General features: G+C 38.8%; 1 protein-coding gene across 1 annotated transcript; it reads left to right on the top strand.

The window, feature by feature from the left end:
* Nucleotides 1-1020: 1020 nt before the first annotated feature.
* On the top strand, nt 1021-25069 carry AMN1 (antagonist of mitotic exit network 1 homolog). Its single transcript, XM_065642791.1, has 7 exons — nt 1021-1205; nt 9507-9639; nt 13270-13414; nt 15687-15904; nt 18147-18203; nt 21198-21309; nt 21856-25069. The coding sequence occupies exons 1-7, from the start codon at nt 1036-1038 to the stop codon at nt 21927-21929; spliced, it is 909 nt and encodes a 302-aa protein (XP_065498863.1). The 5' UTR covers nt 1021-1035; the 3' UTR covers nt 21930-25069.
* The last annotated feature ends 681 nt before the right edge of the window (nt 25070-25750 follow it).

The following is a 25750-nucleotide window of genomic DNA, read 5'->3' as shown; positions in this document are numbered from 1 at the left end:
TCCTTCAGTTAATGTTGCGAGAACAGAGGTTTCCTTATCTTAGTTAATCACCTGTTCTTTTTGGTAGGGGTAGGTGATTGGTCTTACGTCTTAAGATAATGATGCAGCAACGATACACTAATAAGGTTGTTAGTTCCCAAGAACTGTGTGGTCTTGATTTATATCACACTAACCAGGCAGAAATATAAAAAGACAGAAAAAAAAAAAGGGAGGGGGAGAGAAAATGAACTGCAGGTAGAAAGATCTGGCAGACAGCAGTCACTCATCTCTGCAGATTAATGGAAATTAAGAGAACTGGTGCTGTTGAATGACTCCACTGATGTTGAAACGAAGAAATAAACTTAACAGCAGAGTCAATTATACTGTTAAGTGGCATTGTTTATTTTATCGGCGCTGGGGAACACTGAGGATCATCCTCCACAAGTGCTCCAAAGACTGGATGCATATTCACGTAATTATTACATATGCATTACAATTTTTGAAAATTTTGACATACAATACATCTATACTAAGAAATAATTGATGATGTTAGTTATAATTGTTTAGTTTCTTACTTAGAATACATCTATTAATTGTTAGTTAAATATAAGCTAAGCACTCTGCTTCTAAGCGATGTATTACTTAATTTTCTGTCTCCCTCTTGTCATGCAGAAGGATCTAAAACTTGAAAAACATCCCCTCATTTTGCAGGTGGTCAGAAAGCATTTATCTCATGTCAATTGGTTAATGATGGGTGTGTCTTTCGTAACTTAATCACAGTATAGGTTAATTTAGCAGCTTCTCTTCAATGTCAGCCATGAGGGAACCAGCAGTTAGAACTGTGCCCCTTGCCTGAAGACTCCCAAGCTCCCCTGTGCTTCCAGCCTTTGGAAGGTACTTTATCCTAAATATTAAGTGCCGGAAGTGGGGAAGAGACGGCCCTTTGTGCGAGATTCGGGGGTTGTCACAATATTTCATGAGGCGCTGCCGCCGCTTCCCGCCACAAGCCCTGAGGCGACCGCAGGGCGGGCCGGCAGCCGCACTACATCTCCCGTCATGCCCGCCAGAGACAGGCAGCCGCCGCCATTTCGGCACCGTTCCTCGGGAGCCGTTGGGTTGGGTCGGGTCGGGGCGGCGCCGCGTTCCCCGCTCCCCGCCGCCGCCATGAGCCGCCTGAGCGGCGCTTGGGACGGCACCGGCGAGGAAGTCCAGCTCCTCCTGGACCTGTGAGTGCCGCCCCGACACCCTCCCCCGGGCCCGCCGGGCCCCTTTTCCCTTCGGGAAGCCCGGTGGATTCCGGGCCGGCCGGGCGGGTCAGACCTCGAGTAAACGCAGCCCAGCGAGGCAACCCGCGGGGTGCCCTGTGGGGAGCCCGGAGAAAGGGCTTGTCCAGGGTGACAGGGCAGGGGACAGGATTTGGCAGGGGTGGCAGCACTTCCTAGTGGTGACAGGATAGGTAGGTGACAGGGTTTGGCAGAGTTCAGCAAGAGCTACAGGAGAGGTGACGGGGTGGCAGGGTAGGGGACAGGGTTTGGCAGAGGTGACAGGGTTTGATGGGGTGGCAGGGTAGGTGACAGGGTTCGATGGGGTGACAGGGTTTGGCAGGGTAGGTGACAGGGTTCGATGGGGTGACAGGGTTTGGCAGGGTAGGTGACAGGGTTCGATGGGGTGACAGGGTTTGGCAGGGTAGGTGACAGGGTTCGGTGGGGTGACAGGGTTCGATGGGGTGGCAGGGTGGTTGACGGGGTTTGGCAGAGGTGACAGTTTGGGAGGAGTTACAGGACAGGTGGCAGGGTTTCACAAAAGTGACGGGGCTTGCTTGGGGGTGGCAGGGTTTGGCAGGCAGACAACAGGATGATCCCTGACAGATCTGGATATGGAAGGATGGTTGAGGATCCCTGGCTTCACCTGGCCCCGTAGTGTTCACAAATTAATAGAATGAATCATGTCAGCTATTACTAACCTAAGGATGTGTAGGCAATATGAATCCTGTCAGCAATTACTAACCTAAGGATATGCAAGCGGTACCAGCACAGTACCAGGTCAGTCGGATCCTTAAACGAAGAGTGATTTGAGGAACTCCTTATCAGGAGCTGCTGTCCTTGCAGTTTGAACACCCTGGAACATTCATAATTAGTTAAGTTCGTTTAACGTGTATATTGAGGCTGTCAGACAGTGTCCTTTAGGTGAACTTTGCTCATTATAATACTAAAAATCACACCCGAAGGTGGGAAAACCCCCGAAGTGAGGACCCTAACCCATGAGCATGCAGAGTACAAGAAAATGATTGTGTAACCATATGTAAATGACTAACCAGTCCTGGAAAAGGGGGTGGAATTGTGGGGAGGTACTTACCAAAATCGAAAGCGTAAATGATATAAGTACTGTGAAAAAGGTGTGGTAGCTTTGTGGTGTTATCACCTAGCACCTGACATTGTGCAGTCTGTAATAAAATGATATCTTGACTCTTGTGTGTATATTTGGCTGCTTGCACACTGGATAAAGAACCCTGCTTTTGGGACAGCAGCCACAGTGAATCTGCCGAATGGTGTTTTGCTTTGAGTTTTTCATTATGTTAAATTCCTTTGTGTTTAGGAGGGAGTTAGAGACAGCACAGGGTTAATATTTGATGTGACAGCTAGGAGGAAAATAGCTAGCAAACAATGCAGTTAGTCTTACACTTTTTATTCTTCTTTTAAAGCACTGAAGATAAGATTATGGTTTCTCTGGTGTAGCACTAAGTGTTTTATTGTTTCTTATAAAGTGTAATAACAGTGAAAACATCTATATTTTAGATGATCATTTAAACTGCAGATCAGTAATCTTCTCTGAGAAAATAATATGATTGATCTCAATAAGCTTTTATCTCAAACGAAATTTAAAATTCTGTGGCGAGGGACATTTAAATGTAACTAGATTTTATATAGCTCACATTGATTTCCATGTATCTGCATTGGTTTTGGAGTATTTTCTGCAATTTTGAACTAAGTAGTCAGTCTAGATTTGCAGGTTGCTATTCAAGCACAGCTGCATTAGCCACTTAGTATCTTCAAGAGAAAAAAAAAAATCTTAAGTTTGTATTAAGTTTTTCAATACAACTATTCCTATGTATATGGTATATCTGCCTCCTTCAGGATGAATTGCCAGAAAAGTTCATTTACCCAGTGTCCAAAATGTTGGTGTTGTACGATAAATATGTATTTAGCACGTAACTGAGGTGTATGGCAAAGGACTGCTCACCCATTCACATGACTCAAGAGGCATCCATTGCAGAACCAAGTCACATGGTGGGCGCTCACATCATCCCCCAAAAGGCTCAGACAGTCTATTGGTCTCACCTTAGCCAAAGGTGGGGTGCTGTTTTGCACTGGGGACATGCTGGTTCATTTGGGATCTTGGTAGGAAAGGCGTGGGCTCTCAAGGCTAGTTAACTGGTTTGGTGCACAAAGAACAGTAGCAGTGGAAAATGTGACAGCAATCTTACATCTGATGCTGAGGACCCTGGCTATCACAGCGTCAGACAAGCCCCTCCTGTGGCCTTTAGAGGTTTGAGAAGATTTTTTTTTTAGAAGTAAACAACTATTCTTCATTTCTGCAGTCGAGTAAAGGAACATTGCATGTAGTTATGCTGTTTAATCTCAAGACTAAACAAAGAATGTGGATAGTATAATCTACTTGTGTGTGTATTGAGTTGGAGCCTTGTACAGGCTTCTCTGGTATAGGCAGTCAGCCAAGTTCATCCAGCAGTCACCAAGGTTCAGTGGAGGCATTTCATTTTTGCACACCTCTAGAGGAGCGAGTTAAAGACAACCATGGTGTGTGCTCACCTTATGTAATGGGCACTCCTGCTGACGTTCGGGTCTCTGCAAGCAAGGCCTGTGGTTAAATTCTGCCCAGATTCTGCTTGAAATTGCTATCTCCTCATTGCAGCGTCTTCTGCAGTGACCTGCTACAGATGCTCTTATTACACTGTGCTGACTTTACAGGTGTTTTTAATGTGCTTCCACACTGGAAGTCTTGCTGCTTTCCTAGCTTAGATCTGCTTCACTTCAGATTATAGAGCCTTAATATTTTGACTTCTCTAGAGTTTTTAATCGGTATGAGTTTAATTTGCTCTGATTTGATGGCATTCTGGTGCCAAACAATGTTCTGTTGCAAAAACATTGTCTATAGGGACTTGGGAGTTGTGGCTATATGCTAAATCTAGTTTGGCTTAACTCTAGGCTGTTGCTGCCCCCTGCCCTCAGCCACTTGTTTTGGCAGTATTATTTCTGTGACCTCACAGTTTTAGTCACTGGAATTCTTGTTCAGATCAGATGCCAAACAACTCACTGTGTAACTGTGAATTTCAGAGCCAACATGAGTGGGGTGCACTGAAAAGTGGTTGAGGATACAAGGTGTGCTGGAGCTAGCCTTTTCAGCCTCTGTTTGACCTTACATTTGGTTAGTGGTGTGTCATGACAGCTGGACTGCTAATAGAAATTAGTTATGAGGGTTCTGTCTGCTAATAACTTTTCTCTTTTTGCAAAGCTAAAACAGTAGCCATACTTTGTTGTTGTGCATGATTAATCTGTTAAAATGATGATTAAGACGTGCATTACACTACATGCTTATGTTCTTGTGATTAACCTTAGATCTTAAACCTAATAATTTTTCCTTACATGTGCTGTAGCGCCTGATACCATAAACAATTTCTGCTTTTCTTTGGTTACTAATCTTTTCCTTACACTACTGTATTTGTACTGCTGCAGTGATTTTCTATATTAATATAATGATAGTTATTATACCAGTAAGACTAGTACTTGAAACTAATAATTACACAGCTTCTTAACAGATGTGTGGAATTTTAGTGTATTGTTTCTTGTCTTACACCAATCAAGTGATGGCCATCTATGCCCGGCTGTACTTTAAGCCTCTTATTTATGCTAACGCTTAGGCTTACTGTTTAACTAGCAGGACTTACAGCAGAAACTAAAAACTGAAACAAATCTCCTAGGGTGTAGAGTAGTCCTTTTACTAAGGTCATTATTTTTTAAGATCTCCAAATCTAACAGAAAGTGCATTGATTAAGGTATATCTGCTGCTTGTTTGCCTCTTTTTGGCCTTTGCCCTGTGCCCCAGAAGACAAATTAGCAGTCCAAAGGTCACATACACAAGAGCATTATATTGGAAATATATACAAACATTCTTTTTTTTTTTTTCCTTTTTTTTTGAGCTCAAGTTATATCTTATCTTAGCTTCTGTTTCCCGAAGTTATTGTTCCCAAGATGTGAAATGACAACTTACACACGCACTCCTAGCTGCTGCAGTTTTAAGGCCAGCATACTGAGGTACACCAAATTGGTATACTAGTTCATTTACATAATTATGCTTAGTTGAAAATTGATGGTGTAGGAGTTGCAGGGCTTGCCAAATAGAGAGGATGCCTGGCAGCACCAACGCTTGTTGGAGAGGTGGAGGAGGCAGCCGGGCCTGACAGTAGCTTTAGATGTCATACTTGGAGGAGGCTGCTGCTACAAATCTCTCAGAGCCCCGGCAGGTGTTTTAAGCTGATCTGTTAATGCCCAGACATAAGCTCAGAGACAAGGGAGTTTCTGCCATTGAAAATGAGACTCTTAGAGCAACACGAATGAAACATCAAATTTAGAGGTGTTTTGATTAAGATCATCATTACACGATAAAGAAGTGTGCTGCACGTGTAAGTTGTCACAAGAGTATATAGTTGCGTATTGCTTAGGTTTGATTGTTCCATGGTTCGTTGATAGATACCTCCTGTGTAACAGGTGTCATTAACAGGTGGCCAGCCTACTGCAGACTAATGCATTATCTCACCTGTCAGTGTCTTGGAAAACTAAGGTCTCATAAAGGCATCAGAACATTTGCAGATGGTTACATCTGCGTGTACAAAAACTGAGGATGAAAGTAGAGCATCAGTTTCAAAACAGAGCTTCTTCCTTTTATGGTCTTACTATGTATATAAATGATGCAGCCCTGAAGAATGCAGGAAAATATATGTATTTTGTTATTTGCCATTAAATTTATTTTATTATCTGTTCTTCTAGTTCATTTCTTGTTCTGATGTGTCCCACTTCTAACATCTGCTCTGCTATTCTATTTCATGTGACATAACTTTAAAATATGCTGCACCGTGATGTAGTTAAACTGTTTGTAGAATAATTAGTCATAAAGATCTAATTTCTGTTAGAAATGTACACATTTGTCCTGTCATGAGGCCTTAACCCTGTCATGAAGCTTAAGGTTAAAGATCGTGGGCCTTTTTTGCTCTGCACCTCTTTACACATTTGGAACAAATCAGTAAGCCGTTTGACACTTTGTAGGCAGCTCTGAATTATAAACAGCTTGTGTAACAAGCCTGATAATATGGAGCCAGGGAAAAAGCAGTTGGGAGGCTTTCAAGGAGGAATGCCCTTTCATCAGGTTATTACAGGAATAAAGCACTACTCGGTTTTTCCCTGTCCATGAAAAGCAGGATTCATGATTTCTTTCATTAAGTTAGACTGGGACAAAATCTGTCTGCCAGGTGAATGCATTATACACTTTACGTACCAATCTTAGTTATTGCTGTGTGTATACAGATCACATAAAAGTAGACAAGCCAACTACAGTAGAGTTACTGTGCACTTAGAGTAGCTGCTCTGAGTTTACTAGTAGGTTGAGTTAATGGAAAAATGTTGATTCTACAAAAGCAAAATGTTTTGTAGGACAGTAATGTTTTCTTTCAAAATTTTGGATAGGATTTAAAAAGAAAGGTTGGCCTAGGGAATCTAATTCAGATAGCTATGATCAATAGATAATAAAACCTCCAATTTGAAGAACTCCATCACTTACGTATGTTGTCATGAATTGTGAGTTTGCTTCCGGAGTGCAAAGCCAATGTCACACTCAGAGATGACATATTGATTTTATTACAGAGGTGTACAAAATCAAACTAGCATACCAGCCATACAAAAGTCTTGATCATTTATACAAAATCTTATCACCATTTACACCCCCTCAGGGCAGTCCTGTAGGGCTGATTGTTTACAACATTTGCGTACAAGTTACATAACACTATTCTTACTACTCATGCTCCCTGAGGAAGGGTCCTGGATGGGCCAGAGGTCTTTCCTTCAGGGGCATGTTTTTTAGCATTATAATGATATTATAATGAGCAAAGTTTACTTTAGGTTCAGCATGTCCACAAAATTTGGCAATAATCACTAGATAATCAATCAACTGTTCATGGTTGACTTCTCTATTCTGGGATAGGCTTTGTTTTACAATGAAAAGTTAATTACTGCTAGACATCTCATTTATTATTCGTATTAAAGTTAACCTATGCTAGACATGTAATCTGTTATTCATCTAATATTAACTTTCTAGTAGGCCTCATGATCAGGTCTTTTGGCCTATCTGGCAACATATAGACTCATGGTTCTAAGGAAGAGGGGCACAATCAGGAGTTACCCTTTCTCCCCCATTTCAACTCCCTCCATTTTAGTTTTGCTGTAGTGTAACCCTTTTTGAAGTCTTGGCATTTCCTAGATGACAGAGTCTTAGTTTTCAGTTACCTCTGGATGTTGGTCAGCTTCATTCTAGTTTATGTTCCTTATTTGCCTAGGGACTTTGTTTTGTGATAATACAATCTGGCTTTGGAGAGTTTAAATTCCTTCCTTAAGGACCAGCAGTTGTCTTTTAGCATATTAACAGTTGGTGATTGCTCTAAAGCAGTAGGAGTAGTTACATTTATACAGTCTGAAAATTACATTCGGCCCTTTGAAGGCAACTGCGAGGCCTGTGTGGCTGCTGGTGAAAATGAGTTTGACACCCCTGACCTAAAGGTTGGCATGCTCAGGATGCTCAGAAGCTATTCATAAGCTCTTCCTGGACTTGCCTCTGGTGTATCAGTAAGCCTGTGATTGTGATATAAGTTGCAGAGGTTGGGACATTAACATTTTTGCATCCTGTGATACACTGAAATGCCTTGGGAATCTTAAAAAAATAGGATTGCGTTGCTAGTGCCCCTCTATAGTCCTCAATATTGGATAAGTAAACACTCTTCTATATATTTGACCTTTAAAACCATTATTTCAAGTGTTCCACTTGGGTATTGTTCCACATATATCTGGATAATACTAATCTCCATTTTATTTTGCTTAAGTAAAGTTCTTCATGTTTTCTCCCAGAAAGCTCTGTTCCATCTAGAGTCTCTTAACAGCATATTCTAACTGAAATGATCCCTTTTTCTTGCATTCACACAGATAAAATTCTAGGATTTCAAATCCTGTCTTAAAGCATCACCCAGAATTGTGTGATACTAGTAGGCCTACTAATATTTATTTCTGCCTTTTCAGATGAATACTTAAGCCCTCTGTGCCTTTAAGATTTGTTTGCAATTTCTCATGCAGCAGTAACTCACCATGGAAACTTTTAAGTCAAGTTTCAGTATCTGGCAAGGGCAACAGACTTATTGGAACAGGGAAACAATTTTGACCCTGAATACAAAATATGTCCAGAGAGCAGGACGTTTATGGTGTATAGAAAAAGCAGCGTGTGTTACCGTAATTATTAGTTCAAAATCTCTAGCCCAGTGTGTATGATAATCAGGCTGTTTCCCTCAGGTTGATAAATTATTCTGACGAATAAGCATGTGGAAGTGGTGGGGGCAAGGAGGCCTAAGATACTGCTATTAAAAAAAAAACAATGGCTATACTGAATCAAGCCAATGAATGTTTCTGATTGTGACAGGATTTCAACCAGCTGTGTGAGAACCTTCCTTCTTTTCCCACGGCACCTTAATTTCATGAAGAACCATTGCTGAGGAGGCTTTCTGAATACCTTGTAAATATCCAACTGGGTTTACTGTTCCCTGTGTATTATATTTTCCATGTGTCCACTGGTTGTGTTGTCTAATTTACTTTGTAGGACCATGAACCTGTTGATCTGTGATTTCTTGGACTCCACTAAGACAATGAAATTTATTCCTCAGGTGACAATCCTCTGTGATCAGATCTAGTTTTAAGCAAAAGTTTCGAAAGGCTGAGCACAGGGTTACACAGCACAATTCATATTGAAAGAGTACTACAAACTAGACAATAAAGAAAATACTACGTCTGAAAATATCTCCTTAGTGTTTTTAACTGAGGTGAAAGAGAGGTGTCCTTCCTCTGGAAGCAGCTGTCACAAATAAAGATGCCTACTGAGTGGAGGCTTAGCTGGTGAGAAGGCTTTTCTCAGAGCTCGTGAATATACTACCAGCAAACTCATTTTGTGAGCTGGGTCAGTGATTGCAGTGAATGAGGCTAAAATTTTTGCCTGCAGTTGGTTGGGGAATGTTTGCACAGAAGGAACAGCTGATTGACTCCAAGGGACAATAACTGAGTTGGTAGTAGCATGGAACAGCTGGAACCGATAAAGTTTGAAGGCAACATAGGTGGATGCAGAAGATGACACCTAATGGCTTGATCGTTCTAGTTCTAATGCATAATGCATGTTTTTAACTGCACTGTAACTTTCCTTTATTTCAGATGTCTTCAATGTTTGACAAAGAACCTTTCCAGATATGCTGCAGATATTAAGTCATTGCCACCCAACATAAAGGATAAACTTATTAAATTAATGAGTAGTCAAGGGCAAATAACAGATTCAAATATCAGTGAGGTAAGAACCCATTCAAAACTATTCTGTCTGTGATAGTTAATACACAAGGATGTACTAAACTAAAACTGTTTACATGAGACAACAGATAAATTCAGGCCTGCTTACTCTGTCCGTAACTTTAAGGTTTGGGTTTTTTTCTTAAACTTCATAATGTTAATAGTCCTGTATTAGTAGTAATAAGACTATGTTTGTAGTGACAAATTAAAATGTACTCCCTTCAGTGATAATTGACTTCTGTGTAATTGGCTGACTTATATTATTCATTTTCAGTATGGAAAACTAGAATCTATTGCAAACCAACCTCTCTTCCTGAATGTAGTATGTTTCAAGAAGCTAGTGCATAATTTAGTAATGACAATATTTCAGGAACCTGTTAGATTTCTGTTACATTCTATTGACACTATGCACTATTTAAATCTTGATTCTTTGAAATATGATGATGCTAGGGCTAGAAATTGGTAGTTCTAATTATCTCATCCCTTTTGCTCACTGATGTGTGCCAGTGTTTCAAAATGAAATCAGTTAATGACTTTTCTTTAGCTGTAAATTCAGGGATACATCTATTGCGTTATCTGCCTACTGTTATCTCCTTCAGCCTCAAAGGGAGGTGTGAGAACTGAGGAAAGCTCAAGGTTGGCCTTGATGAAACAGAAAATGAAGGACTCCCTGTTCATTCCTGCTTTGACCTGTAACTCAGATGAGGCAAATAGTATCAGTTTCTCAGCGTCAGAATAGTGAAGCCAAGATTAGAAGCAGAATCAGGAGTACTGTGGAAAACTTATAAAGAAGAAAAAATTATCTGTAATATGCACCATTTTTTTGATTGTACAAAATAAGACTTTGTGTAAAAATCACTCATACTAATTTATATTATTTTGGAAAATTTGGGTTGACAAAATTTGGTTTAGGCTATTTTTTCAGCAAGTAACCCTTTCTAAGCATCCTAAGAGATTTATTTGATTAAAACCATATGATTGTGTCTGTATAAATGCACAAAACCTATTAGGATATCTTTAGTCTGTACACAAACTACAGTTTAAGTTACAGTCTCTTCCTCTGTCTCTTTGTAAAATGTCATCAGTCTTCGTCTTCATTCAGCAGTTGATCAGTGCCTTTTCTTGGAGCCTGTTTTCCATCTGACACTGGGATATTCTGTTCAGGTTCTTTTTCTCATATGTTTTTCCTTTCTCTGTTCCTGCAATTTCCTGCAATTCTATCCTTAGCTGTCATCACTTTTCTTGGGCATGTTAAACTTTAGCTTTTTTTGCTAACAGTTTCCAGGTTTATCTCACTTGCATTTGAAAAAAAATGCTAGCCACCTCTTGGATTCTGAATTGGGACCATTTCTCTGTGCCATTTCGCTATTCAGTTTTCCTGTTCTTTCATCTTGCAGATTTTTTTTTTGCTTGGCATAGCAAAAATGGCTTATGTTGTTTAGCTTTTCTTACTATTCCTTCCTCACATCATGTATAACCAAAGTATTCTACATGTGACACATTTGCAGTGTCTCAGTTAGTTTTCCATATGGATAAGGAATTTTTCTTTGCTGTTGCTTCGTCCTGCCCTTTTCTTTCATAGTGTCCACAGTATTGCAGCTAGATCGATTCTCTTGGAATTTTCCTGGCTATGCTATTTCATTTGCTTTTATGCATGTCCTTTCTTTGGTGGTGTTTAAGCATTTTGCTTGAAGTTGTTTCTTCCAGTTGAAATTCTGTTAACCTGCATTTAAACTTCTATTTCAGATTTTACCCCCCTGTTCTTGCCCAGATTTATGTTATCATGCATTTTTTTTCCTTACTCTGCTTTCTGCTTAGAGCGGCCTTCCATGACACACATCCTAAGCTCCTTATTCCAACTCACTTTTACTATAAAGATCTATAAAGCCATTCAGCATGTGTCCACAGGATACGTCTATAGTTTAATCTCCTGTATTCTGCATCCAGACAATCCTTACTCTGTCTAAAATTCCATCTTCTTGGAGATAGATTAGATTTTAGTATATGCATTCAGTGAATATGAATCTGTGAATAATAATAAAACCCAAACCTCTTAAGTAATACTTGAGCGTGTGAAGAATCATGACCTAGGGAAGCTTAATATTCTAGCTACTTTAAATAAACAGCATTCTGATAGTATCGTTGCTTGTCATTTAGATTTGCTTGCATCTAATAGTTCTTTTTCTCATATGATTTCTCATGTGGCTTCAAAACCAGCAATTTGCTCACTTTTGTTGTGTCCTAGGCAATTTGGAATGGTGAAAGAAAGCCAACAGTCAGGGAAAGCATCTTGAGCAAAGGTCGATGGTCACTTTGGCTTTAAGCATGTCATCTCTGTGTTTGGCTGTTTTACTTCCTTAGATATGAATTCAGAAATATGAGTGAGATAAGAGCTGAATGTTACATTGTAAAAACTGTTACACAAGTGTGTTGTGAGATATATTGGTGGTTTTGTGGCATAGAGAGACATATTTGAGGCTTTTAGCATATGGGGAGAAAAAGCTGTCAAAGCTGTCTGAGGTCTGCCATTCATTTTGCAGAAAGGTTGCAATTATAATCTACAAGAAGTTTTTGCTTTTTTTCCAAAGTCTTATTTGACTTTATCAGTAAAGATCTTAGCATCTTATATGTTTGCAAAACAGAAAAACAGTTTTCCTTGTAATGTAATTGTACCAGTTTGAAATGTGAACCTGAGAAAGGAACAGGCCTTTAACAAGCCTGTCAGCTAGGCTGGTATCTTTGCTTGTGTGTGGAAATTCACAGTATGTTTTAATCCTTATAAATTAAGGAAGAGTGACAAGATGAAGGGAATCATATAAGGTAATGTGAAAACCTGATCAAACACTTGCCTGTCGGTCTGAAGTACAGCTCAGCAAAGGTGTAGATTGTTTGCACAAGAGGGGGCTATAAACAGTGTTTATTAAAAAGCAGTGAGAATCCTTGAAAATTGAATTAGAGGTAAGATATATGGCTATTGCTGCTAAAATTGAAGGCCTTCTATTGCTTGTCTAAGTTTCATAAATGTCCTTTTGGAGAAGATTTAACAAAAACTCCAATGTATGGTCTTGTGAGAGTGAAAGAGCCTATTTAATGAGGATTTGATACCTCCTCAAGGTGTGATAGTGAGATTGCTTGTTTATGAGAAAAAGAGTGTGTGTGTAAGTGAGAGAAATACTGTGGGCCGAAATATCTTTCAAATCTTACCCTTATCTGTTCAGCAGATTTAGGTTTTGATCAGTCAGTATTTTTTTTACACTTCAGGTTTCTGCCACCGAAATTGTGCTAATAAGTTTGAGGATATTATCCTTGGTAAACATATTTGTGTGGGCAGAAGCACTAGTGTTAGCAGCTGTACCGTCAAAATAGTACTTCCACTCTTTGAATAGTAGAGTTAATGTGCTCCTACTCTAGATCTGACCACAGAAACTGTTTATGCTGTAGGAGATGAACTGCTGCAGCAAATATACCATATTTCCTTAGGAGGCTTTAGTTCCTAGGGCTGGTAACCCCATCCTCTAGGGAATATTTTGTAGAAGTTCTATGTGATGTCTAATGTTGCAAGTATTTTAGATAAAAATATGCATGTTCGATGACATAGCAGAATTTGACTGAAATGGTAGGTTTTCGTTTACAGGTATTGCACCCTGCTGTAGAGTCTCTAGACCTCCGAGACTGTGATATTTCAGATAATGCATTATTGCAGCTTTATAACTGCAAGCAGCTGAAAAAAATCAACTTAAATTCTTGTAAAGAAAACAGATTGGGAATCACTTCGGAAGGTATGTTATCTGTGCACAGATAACTGGGATCTTATTTCTGTTTTATTTTTCTTGTTAGATTGGAGTAAATTGCGAAAAATATCTAGGGTAAATATTGCTTAAAAAAATCCCCAATGCCACACAAATACTAATTAAAAGTCATTTCAGTGGTATAAATTATAGGCCTAGAGCACTGATTATCTTACAAAAGAGAGCTATCAGATTACTCTCATGCTAGGTTTCTGTTAAAACTATGCTACATTTGATTGTATTTTCCACTTCATCTTAATTATTCCTTCGTCAAAACTTGTTCCAGAGTCTTATCAGTACCACTGAGGTTGAAGTGTCAGGCTCGTGATTTCCTAAGTTACTTTTTTGCTCTTTTTTAATTAAATGTATTTATTATTTAATAAGATTATAGCTTCTTCCCTGACTTAAAAGACTTCACTTGCTTTAGGACTTTAGGATTCTTTAGGATTAATTTTAACCTCCAGTTTCAAATTGTATCAGGAGCTATTAGCATAAAAGAATTAAGCTTGCTGAGTTTTATTTCCCATAAGTTTTGATTTGTCTTTTGATTACACTTACTCCTTTGTTCCATCATTAACTCATCCTTATTGAAAATTGAGGCAAAATATTAATTTAGTATTAAGCTAAAGTATACCATACTTTAGATCAGTCTTGGCTTGTATTTTCTTACCACTGCATAGTGATACACTTATCTTTCTACTTAAGTAATTGGTTAAACTTTTAAAAATCGATTTTATTTATTTTCAGTGTTGCCTCATTGTTATACTTTTTGACCCCTACGTTATAGTTTGTGATGGTCTTCCCTCTGTGCCTTCATCTGGCCACTGATTTCTAGTATGGTTCTTAAGGTACCAGCTAAGCCTAGAACTCTTTATGTATATTTTTCATCTATTTGGATAGAGATTCCTGATTACTTTGCAGTTAAAACTGGGAAGTCTAGTTCTTTATTGGCAAGTTCCTAGTCTATCCAACTTTACTAACTTTCCTACTTATAAACTGAGAATAAGTTATGAAGCCTTTAATGTAAGCTGGAACAGTTCTTTATCACTCATCTAAATTACAACAGAAAAAAGACCCAAACCCATGCCATTATAAAGCAGTGTTGCATTTTACTAGTCCATTAATAGGAAAGGGTTTTCTGTTTGTTTTGTTTGAGTGTTGGAGTCTTTGGTTGGTTGGTTTTGTTGTTGGTTTTTTTGGTCAGTCTGTTTGTTTTGTTTGACTAGTGTTTTGTTTTGTTTTCCTAAGAAACCTGCTGGCTACCACATCCAGAAATACCTGAGCCCTGTCATTACTAGGAAACATTTGCTTTCGAGGTTGCATGTGGAATGTTTAGTGTCGTTTAATACAATATCCAGTAGTACTTAATTCTCTGTCAAATTCAACTGCCACTACTGCCTCTTCTGTCATTCTTTGCAAAGTGGTTCTGAACCAAGCAAGTACTATCTTATGCATTTTCTTTGAAGTTCTTACATAGTAACATCTCTTAATGACATTCAACTTTTTATTAATATTTCTGTCTATCCAGAAGTGATGTAATTTTCTGTACTGCTGTAATCATGTTTCTATCATCTTTGAAATAAATTCCTTTCACAAATTGCATCTGTAGTTCATGTCCTTCTATTTTATTGACTAGCTCCTGACACTTCTGTGCAAATATTCTGGTTATTACTAACTGTCTGGGCTCTGAGGGCACCAACAGACCCTCATGGCCATGACTGGTCTCACCTGCTGTGCCAACCTACACCAGCTACGCATGGACCTTCAGTGCTGTCCTGAGCTGTATCATAGGTATAACTGGTCCCTGTCCTGCTTCTGAATTATTATTTTGATTTCTTGAATTGACCTCAGACATGACCTTTTACCTTGCTTTTTGCCTGATATTCACTGTACCATCAGTGGGACGATCTATCTCCTTTCAAGCCATCGGCTTTTCTTCATGCGGTCACTGAGGTGATACCTCATATATATATAATATCCCTTGGGTATCCCTCTGCAGTATGGAAGAGTATTTAGCATTTAGAAATTTTTATCAACTCTAGCATTGTTCATTGTCATTTTCTTTTTTTTCATCCTTGAATTAAAAGAAACAAACCACAAAATTACTACATTGTGCAGAATCTTGTCAGCATTGCATGAGATGAAAGTTGAACAGTCAATGACCAGGGGACAGCGTATTGGATTCAACATGTTGCTTATTTAAAAAAATGAATAATCCTTTAAAAAAAAAATAATTCTTTAAATTTCACTGTTTCTTTGACAGGTGTCATAGCGCTGGCCTTGTCATGTCCTTACTTGCGTGAAGCATCTTTTAAAAGGTGCTGCGATATAACTGACAGTGGAGTTCTTGCTCTTGCGCTCAACTGCCAGTTCCTACAAATAGTGAACTTGGGCAGCTGTTCAGGCATCATGGATGCATCTCTGCAGGCACTGGGACAAAACTGCAAATTTCTCCATAGTGTGGACTTCTCATCTACTCAGGTAACTATGGTGGCAATTGGCTAATTGACTTTTGTTTCTTTTTTAAGGTTTTCATGATAGAATTTAAAGGGGATCTTTTAGCTCTACTCCTGACAAGATTCAGGACTGCAGTTCACTTCCAATTTCCTCCTCTCAAGGAAAAGGAAATATATTTTGCATCTTGGTAACCAGAAAAATGAACATTTTGGTATTACAACATATATTGTGGACCAAACAAACTTTTATTAGAATCTACCTAATGTTGGAGATTTGCGAGTGATAGAAGTTATAATCGCCTTACAGTCATGTATGTTTAGCAGAGAGAGAGAACTCAAAGTAGGCTCACCCAGACTGTCACATTTATGGAATAAAGTGGTTGACTCATAGTCAAATTGCATACAGTGGGAAAGGTCTGCACGAGACTCCCTGCACCCACAACTGATCGGTGTTCAGCACCCTTCTGTTTCCTTGTGAGTTTCCTAAAGGAGTTCTTGGCACAGCTGCAGCTCAGGCCTTTGCCTCCTTTGAAGCCTAGACCAAACTGCTGCTGGTTTGGTTGCGGGGGCATTGAGTGTATCCGTCACAATACTCCATAACTATTCCCAGTTCAAGAGTGACTGTGCTTTCTGAATGGCTTGTCAAAGTTATGGAGTCAACATGGAAAGAATTGACATTTAAAATGTCAGAAAAGGCGGGTAGGAGGTTTTAACAACAGTTAGAATTTCGCATGAGAAGGCAGAAATCAACTGCAACAGCAATACTGTAACATACTTCATAATTACAGTAAGATAGTTGGGGTAAAGGATTTTCTTGTGGTAAGTGTAGCATTCAGTTGACTGTGATGGTGAGCAATTATGTTGAACATGAGTCAAGCACGGTAGTTGCTGTGAGCTCATACAGGGAAGTGAGGGGACTTTGTTTCAATACAAAATGGGTTTCATGCTCTCACGCTGTCATAACCATATACTCACAAGCATCAAGTCAGTAGCATTCAGATGGTCTCTCCACTGTTCAGGGACTAACTCGGCAATCTGGTCCAGGTTTGTTTTGATGACATGGAGGATAAGGACACAGGCTGTCAAATCTTCATGACATTACTTGGGTTGCTCTTAGGTTGGTGACCAAGCACTGGTTTTGTATGTGCTATTTTATACCCTTTACGAAATGTCAGCAATTAATCTCTGCATTCTCTCCCACTGATGGGAGTTATTAGAATTTATTCATTTACTGCCTTTCGTCTCCTGGTCTGGGTGTCTTGAGGAGCTAAATGTGCTGTCATCTTGATGACCAGCAAAGCTAGGTACTGACAATACCTGCCATTCTTATAGGCTTTTGTGTGCCTCCATGCTGGGATGTTCCTGTCCATTTTCCTTTTGCACTGATCTGACCCTTCTGTGACAGTTCTGTCCAGTAGACTTGCGCTAGAGGGTCAGAAGGCAATAAGACATTTTGTGCAATGGGAATAATCAAATCTTTAAACAGAAATGGAGCTTGTGGTCTCTGGATTCTAGCTGACAAATTTGTCTGAGCCTTACTGTGTATATTTGATGATGGCTATTCCTGCCTTCTAATAAAAGCTCAGTGAAAAAACCCGTGTGACAGATCTGATGTCCAACGCACCTTTTGAAGCGAGGAGGAAGTTTAATGAATTTGCTTCCCAGAAGCAAACAAATAAATTGGCCTTTCTTGCCTTTCTAAGGAAAGTAGTGTCTTTTGTCTTTCTCCTCTCTCTTGCAGGTAATCGTTGCTTCTTGGTTGTCTGTAGCTCGTCACTTTGATAAACTTTTTAGTGCGAGTGTGTGACAACTGCTGTAAGACTGCTTGTTTGAGGGATATTTGTCTTATGTAACTGGTTTGCTTCAAGATAAGTAAGACAGCAGATAAAAGACCACTGTGATTACTTTTTTTTTTCCCCAACCCAAGAATCTTCCTTCAGGAACATCACCAGCAGTGCTCCGACCATAGTAGTGCACCCACTGTTAAATGAGACAAGGAAGCTGCAGAAATAGCGCTTAGGCAGCTGGGAACATCCTGGTAGAACGCCAGGTTGGATCACATGGCAGTAAAATGCAACAGTGTTTAATAGACTGAAAAAAACCATACTTGGATAATTTTCTCTGCATATTTATTTGGGAAGAAAATATCGTAATGTTAAGTGTATTCAATGACTGCAGGGAGTGAATATTTTTCTTTCTCTCAAATAGCTGTGTTTGAAAAAATTGAGCTTTAGTCCATTGTGTTAATAACAATCTTTTTCCTCTAGGTAACAGATGATGGCGTTACAGCACTAGTGAGTGGAAAATGTTCAAAGAATTTAAAGGTAACTTATTTAGCCAAACAACAAAGAAATGAACAAAAGAAAACACCTGCATTTTAAAAAATTATTATTATTATTATTATCATCATCATCATCAGTGTTACTTCTGAGAGGTTGTTTTTGACTGACTTTTACCTTGTTTGTGTACACCCTTGCCCTGATTTTGGTTAGGAATTGAATATTTTCTGGCTCTCTGTAGCAGTGCCCCAGTCCAGCTTTTTGAGAACCTCAGTATTTTCAAAATGAGTTTTCTTCTGTATGCTTATTTTAACTCATGTTGTTTTAGAGAGCTGTAAAATCAATGCAAATGAATACTTAACTTTTTCCCTTGATTTTTTGGGTAGTTATTTCTTGATTCTTTTGAACACTGAGGCAGAATGTGTAATGTAGATAATTTCACAGATTTAAGAAATCAGCACCTCTGCGTAGGTAAATCTCTAACTCATGAAAGCAATTGTGAAATTGAAGTTGTCTTTGTGTAAAGATTATCTAGGGACTGAAACAGTGGTAAAATGGTGAAGAGGCATCCCATACATCTTACCATAAGTGATCTACTTTTCTGTATAGTACATTTCTTATCTCTGTGTGTCTTTACTTCCATTAAGGCTGGTTCTGAATCTGTTGCGGTTGAGACGGACAAACAACATAGACCAAGAGCTTAAGTACAAACAGCAGTCTCCATTTATTGCCACAAACGCTTTTTTATGTAGTCTTTACCAGCTCAAGTGTGTTTTTACTATTGATTACAGGCTGCAATAGTAACATATCATTGGCTAATTTTGCTATCGTCAATGTTACTCTTTTACTCCCTTCTTTCTCACGGGTACACTTTATCTCCAGATACTCCTTTACTCCCTTCTTTCTCACGGGTACACCTTAATATCTTCAAGGCCAATCTGTGTTCCCATGCCCCCCGTCAGGGAATCCACAGAACCACCGTAGTCTCCCACATGAATCCAAGCTATTCATATAGGAACTAAGATGGGAAACAAGTCATACTTTGCTAGTTTATAGTGTTTAATAAAAAACCAACCAAACAAACCACACACCACGACCCTAAGGAAAAGACCAAATCTGGGTCAACTGACAATATTAATAACCTGGAAAAAATAAAACTGTTATTGTTTTATTTGGAGGGTATCTATTTTGGGCAATTTTTTTAGTCTTAAGAAGTCTTGTGGTACAAGATGAAATTATTATTTTTCAGACCATAGCAATGAGAGATCTTTTTAAATTTTAGATACTAGAAGTGACTTGAAATTATCTTTGTCTTGTAGCTGGTTACATCTTTAGCTGTAGCAAAACAGTGATTCCAGATTTTCTAAGCAACTCTAAGACTATGCAGACACTCTTCATAAGACACCTCTGGTATCCAGCCTAGAAATGTAAAGGAATGTGTACTATGGTGATTTGAGTTAGGTCATTTGGACGAGGTCACTCTCAAAAGTCTTCAGTACATATGTCGTAAAACACATATATTGTAATAAGTTTTGGGTTTGCTATTGAGTAGAGCAGGGTTCTGTAAAGTTCCTAGATGGTTTTGAACTATTTTCCAGCAATATTGGTATAATTACTCAGTCAGTATTATCTCCCTCTTCTGTATTATTGCTGTCCACAGTTTGCAGGGAATTGTATTTTCATGTGTAAGCCCTTTTTCTTCAAATCATAGAAATGCAGTTCCATTTATTTTTAATAAAAATTTCCAGCATACAGATTGTGACCTTTAGTGTTTCCTGATCACATCACTGTAGTTACTATTTCTTAGAAAGTGCACGGGTTTTCTTTTGTGTGTGCTGCATGTGGATGCCTATGGAAGCCGTACTAGATCAGGAAGAACAAGTCAGGTCACTTGCCTAAGACCTGCTCCACCTATAAATGTTCAGGAAAGTAATGTTGAGGTGGTAAGCTTTGATTTCAGGAGAACTAATGGGAAATTTCAGTCTTGCCAGACTGAATAGAAGTATGGATTTTGCTTGTTCCTTTTCCTGTGCTTAATACTTGTTTCCACTTTCTTAAAAGGCATGGATTTAAGTGCTTTTGCATTTGGTTTTTTTGGGGTGGGGCAGGGCAGTTTGTGCAGTTTTAATAAGGCAAAATTTAATTGTTTTCCATGGAATGACAATTTTAAAAACAAAAGTTGGTTCTGTCAGTATAAAAAGCAAGAATGGTTTAGGTCTCTTGGTTTACAAGCAGTAAGAAAAATAAATTTAGTAGAGAATATGGAATTATTTGCTACAATCTGTTCTTCAGTGTAGCCCCTTTTCTTGTCTGTGTTACAATCTTCATACCTCTGTTTCATGTCATCAAAGTGCAAATTTGTTGACAGTTATCTAAGGTCAGGTACACGGTGAAAAAAGTAGAGTCTTAAAATTCTCAAACTGTAACTAGCAGGCAGATTTGTAAGTCTTTTTACTTCATTCAGAGGCATTCAGATTCCACATTTCACTTATTAAAAAGAACTCAAAACTCTACATATATCAGCTTTTGTATATCTTGCTTCTATGAATACAGTTCTTTTCTGTGTCATCATTATGTACAAAGTTGCACTTATTACAAAAAGTCCCTTTCATTTCTGTGCTCTTTCAAGGTCTTTGGAGTTTATAATTTGGAAAGACACTTTCACTGTAAAACAATGGGGTTTTTTTTGTTTTTACCCTAGCATGCCCAAGTCCTATTTTCATAAGATTTGATAGTCTCTTTTCTGCATTTCCTCTGGTATATTTATTGATATGTAAGGCAGTTTAGAGGAAAAAATGTATTCTGAATTTATTCTTTCTCTAGTGGGTACTAGTTACAGAACTACACAGAAGTGAAGAAGAGAACAGGTTTTAGTCTAGTCTTGGAGGAAGGACCACATTCAGGGTCAATGCGCAGAGGAATAGGAGATCATAATTTTTTCTGGGTGGGGATCTCTGAAAATCAATGGGCAAATGAAAGCTTTACCTCCAAGAATATGAGTGCTCTGACAGGCTTGTGTTACTACTATTCTTGTAACAGGAGATCCACATGGAACGCTGTGTAAATCTGACTGATGTTGCTGTGGAAGCTGTCCTTACTTGTTGTCCAAAGATACACATTTTTCTGTTCCATGGGTGCCCATTGGTGACAGGTAGGTCAAATCATGCAGGGAGTAAGAAGAGTAATTACTTCCTGATAGTATCTTCTTGCTCTCTGGAAAAGCACACTATACTTCGTAAATAATCTCAAACAAATAATAGCTTAATAGATAAAATAATAATCATACATTGAGATTTTCCAAGCAAGGTGAGAGTTTTGCTTTGAAACATGGCAGCCTTCTGAAAGTGTGGAACGGTGTCCATTCAAGAAACAGTGGAAAGGATTAGGATGTGGAAAACAACAACCACCAAACAAGCAAGCAAACAAAAATACAAAACAAAACCAAACCAAACAAAACTTAAGAGAGATTATGATCTATCTTAAATTTAAATTCAGTTGGTTGGTGATGCTTTACAGTTATGTGATTGGAGAAAGAACTGAGTGGTTTTGAATTACTACAGGTATGTCTGAAGTGTGATATTGTAATAGCAAGATAAGCATAAATGCAGATATATTATGGAATCATTCTACTCTTTACCTTGTTTCTAAACACCACAATTCTGAATGAATAACAAGAAGCTCCTTGGTTCTTTTGCAGATCGTTCCCGAGATGTTTTAGAGCAGCTAATCATATCAAACAAAATCAAGCAAGTATCATGGACTGTTTACTGATTATTTATCATGTACGTATGAGTGTAAAGTTTACAGATGGGAGAGCTCTTTCAGAAAACAAGCACCTTGGAGAAAGAGCTGGTAACTTTGGTACCACCGGATTGCATCCCTCCTTGTTCCCACCAGAGGCCTCCATCGCCATTCCACTCCTTGCCTGTGAGTCTGAGCTTCCCAGTTGTCTCTGCTTAGAGCTCTGTCTGTCTTTGCATCACTGATCATACTTCATTAAGAGGAAAGTTAAACTGTAGTTAGTATTACACTGACATCGCTCAGCCTCTTTGAAGTATCAGATTTGGCTACTACTTAGCATCTTTTAGCTCCTTAGCTACATATACAAACTCAAGTAATATACAAACTCAAGTAAGTCTCTGTTCTGAGTTTGCAGTCTGAGAGGGTAGTTGCAGCTAAAAGTAAAGTTGGACCTTTAATCTGACAAAAGTCAACGGACAGAACTGGTGAAAGGAGGTGGCATTAACAGCAATGCAAATGTATTTTAAGTAGTAACAGTCTCCTTTCACCATGTACTTTTGCTAGGTCTGGAAGAAAAACTGGAGGTACCTTTCTTTTGATGTTACTGATGCTGCAGGTTTCTGATTTTATTTATCATCAACAGTGAAATCAAATACTTGCTGGATTTTTACACATCTGAAAATACAGTCGGTGAATATGTAAACATAAAATTGCTTTTTAAAGTATTGTGGTGAGTTAACAATTTTCAAAATAGTAGCTATGACCAATAAGAGAATCTTGTATATGGGCAGATACGTATTTGCTCTGGCTTTTGCCTATGTTCCTGCATGAAAATCCTTTTAGGGAACAAAACGTTGGTCCTCATAAGCATAGCTTTGAGTGAAATAGGACCAAACTTAGTGTCTGAGCACAGGAATCTCAGGATGATAGAGTTTAGCCGAGTATGTGTTCTACTGTATGCATTTTGTTATATCTCCAGTGGCCTCCAGAAGCTGAAAATAGCAACCATTTATGTATTGTTCAATTGTAGTCATGTTAAAGAAAAAAAAATTCAAAGTGTAGAATGAGTTTATTACATGGCGGAGCAGTGGTCTTACCACAATTATAAGTCATGTTCATTGGCTTTCTTGAACCTTCTATGATTTCTACGTGAAACTTTAAGTGCTAGCAATTTCAGCATTATGCAGGATAGGTAGCACACTATGTTGATACTCTGCATCTGGAAGTGGCAGGGTTTAGCTAGGGTGATCTTACATGGATGTGATGACACTTGGGAACCCATGAGTTTAGGCAACCATAAGGAATATGTTTACTTTATAATTTAACGCTTGTCACCCTCATTTTAAGTGTTGCAGAAATAAACCAGTCTTCTACTAATCTATTTAAAGTTCAGGTCAAATTGCATGGAAGATAAGAATATGTGTTGCATCCAGTAATATTAAAGAATATTATGTTGTCTGACAACAATCTCTGTTCTTCTGTTGATTATATGGTTTATGGAAGAACAAGTCCATTTAGAAAACTTGTTCAAGTGTGACTGAAAGCATAATTTTCAAACTCTGGTGCCTAAATCTGTAATTCTTGTTGCATGCAGTACCACGGCTCACGTCAGTGATGTATGTGTTCCTATGATACTTATTGGTATAGCCATTTCCGCAAACAGAAGTTGGTTTTGCTGCATTAGCAACTAGCATTTGAAGGCTGTAATTGCAGCAAATCTGTGGACTAGATAGAGCAGGGGCGTCAAATTAATTTTCACCAGGGGTCACATCAGCCTTGCGGTTGCCTTCAAAGGGCCGAATGCAATTTTAGGGCTGTATAAATGTAACTGCTCCTACTGTGAGGCTGATGTGGCCCCCAGTGAAAATGAGTTTGATACCCCTGAGATAGAGGCTTAAGAACCTAAGTATATACCTAGGTCCCTGTTTTAATCAACCATATTTTATTATTTTTTTGGCTGAAGAGTAGTGTATTGTTTTGCCATGTGGGATGCCTGGTGTCAATCAAGGCCAATCATTCCCTTGAACTCTTAGACATGAGCTGGCAATAAATTTGTTTTGCACTGTTTTTCATATTGATCCATCTAGCTGATGAGAAAGCAGCACTGACATGCTCAGTGATCATGTCAAATAAGTATAAGGATCAGGCTGCCAGCCCTGGTTTCAGGAAGGGTGTTACAAAAAGAGTAAGTAGAATTGTAAGCTAACTCAAGTGGGAAGGGGCCGTGGGAGGTTCCTAGTCTAACCTCTTGCCCAAAGCAGGGACAGCTCAGAGCAGCTTAGTGAGGGTTTTATCCAGCCAAGTCTTGAAAAACTGGAGATGGACAGAGCCTTCACAACCTTCTGAGGCAACTTGTCCCACTGCTTGACTATATTAATGGCAGAAAAAGGTTTTTCTTCTGTCTTGTTTGACCCTATTTTGTTTCAATTTACACCCTTTCTCGCTGGAAGAGCCTGCCTGTTATCTTGACAGCCTCCTCATAGGTGTGGGCAGGCTGCTCCCTTGAAGCCTTCTTTTTTCCAAACGTAACAAACCTCGTTCCCTTAGTCTGTTATTGTAAGACATGTGACTGTAACATAGTGTGGTGATAGTTGTCAGACTCTCAACTGCTACATCCAAAAAGAAAATTGTAAATGGAGATAATGTTAAGCAGCTAAAGGTGGAAGACGGTTAACCTCTGTAACAGCAAAGGAGACAGTGCTACTCCCAACCTGACTTGCAAAGATGTCCTTTTCCCCCTTGCTAATGTAACCTTGGATTTGTCATGTTGAAGGAAAATGCGGCTTATACTGTGTCCTTAAATGTGTGTAGATTGACCATGTTCTCCTATAGCCTCTTCTAAATGTGTAACTTAGAGGTGTATCCTCATCTTGTGCTTAAAAATATGTACAACACTGCAATGAATTAACATTGTACTTTCAGGTTTGAAAGTTTAATCTAAGTCATGATAAATCCTTCAGTGCCAGAGCTTGAGTCTGCTGTCATGGGTTTGTTGCTAGCGTAAATCTACGGGAATATTTTTTCATTCAGGTTAAATCAGTTATTTCCCACAAATGTTTACAAGTGCTGGGTGAAGTGGGAGAAGAACATAATGTGTCCACTTACCACTTCATATTCTGTATTGTTTGAATATTGTTATTGTTGTATATTGTTGGGTGAACACTACAGAATATTCACATATGGTTCTGAAGATTAAAGTTTTTAAGTCTTCCATTTGGATTGTTTTTAAAACTTGTTAAATTATATTTTATGACCATGTACAGCTGAGTGTGCTCCTAAACCTCCTATTTCGTAAACACCATAGTTTTCTGAGTGAGTACCACATACTTTTTCACTTTTATAAGCTTCCACCACGTCACCCGGTATTTGGATCGTTGTTGGTGCAGCTTGTTCCATTCTGTAGTTGTTAGTTCCCCATCACTGCTTCTTCAATAGTTAACTGCTAAAGGTGACAGTTCCTGCAAGACTGCTCTGAAAACATTGGTTTCTTCAAATGGCTGCATTTACAGCCCTTCCTGTGGATGAGTTTGGTTTTGGTTTTGTTTTTTTTTTTTTACCCTGCAGATGGTTCTTCCTTGACAGATGTAGCTGAGAATGATTCTGTAGCTTGTTCTCCAGCATGTCCTCAAGAGAAGAGAAAAATAATTATATCCGACTCTAATCCCCTACTTTTTATTTAATTACCTTCTGTTCAGAAACACTAATGGAAGGAAAAATTTCTTCATCCCTCACCAGCTTCCCATGATGATAGATTGCCTTTTGTACCCCTGCAGAGTTAGTGAATGTAAATCATTTGACCCTACTCTCTTGACCAGAGCTGTCAAAATCATTTTCACTGGAGGCCACATCAG

Source organism: Caloenas nicobarica, chromosome 1, assembly GCF_036013445.1.
Source record: "Caloenas nicobarica isolate bCalNic1 chromosome 1, bCalNic1.hap1, whole genome shotgun sequence".
NCBI classification, from domain to species: Eukaryota; Metazoa; Chordata; class Aves; order Columbiformes; family Columbidae; genus Caloenas; species Caloenas nicobarica.
This window is presented reverse-complemented; position numbering and strand designations above follow the sequence as displayed.

Coding starts and splice junctions, on each gene's coding strand:
- AMN1 (XM_065642791.1), top strand. CDS start 1,036: ATGCCCGCCAGAGACAGGCAGCCGCCGCCATTTCGGCACCGTTCCTCG. Junction 1,206..9,506: donor GTCCAGCTCCTCCTGGACCT/GTGAGTGCCGCC, acceptor CCTTTATTTCAG/ATGTCTTCAATGTTTGACAA. Junction 21,310..21,855: donor TGGGTGCCCATTGGTGACAG/GTAGGTCAAATC, acceptor GTTCTTTTGCAG/ATCGTTCCCGAGATGTTTTA.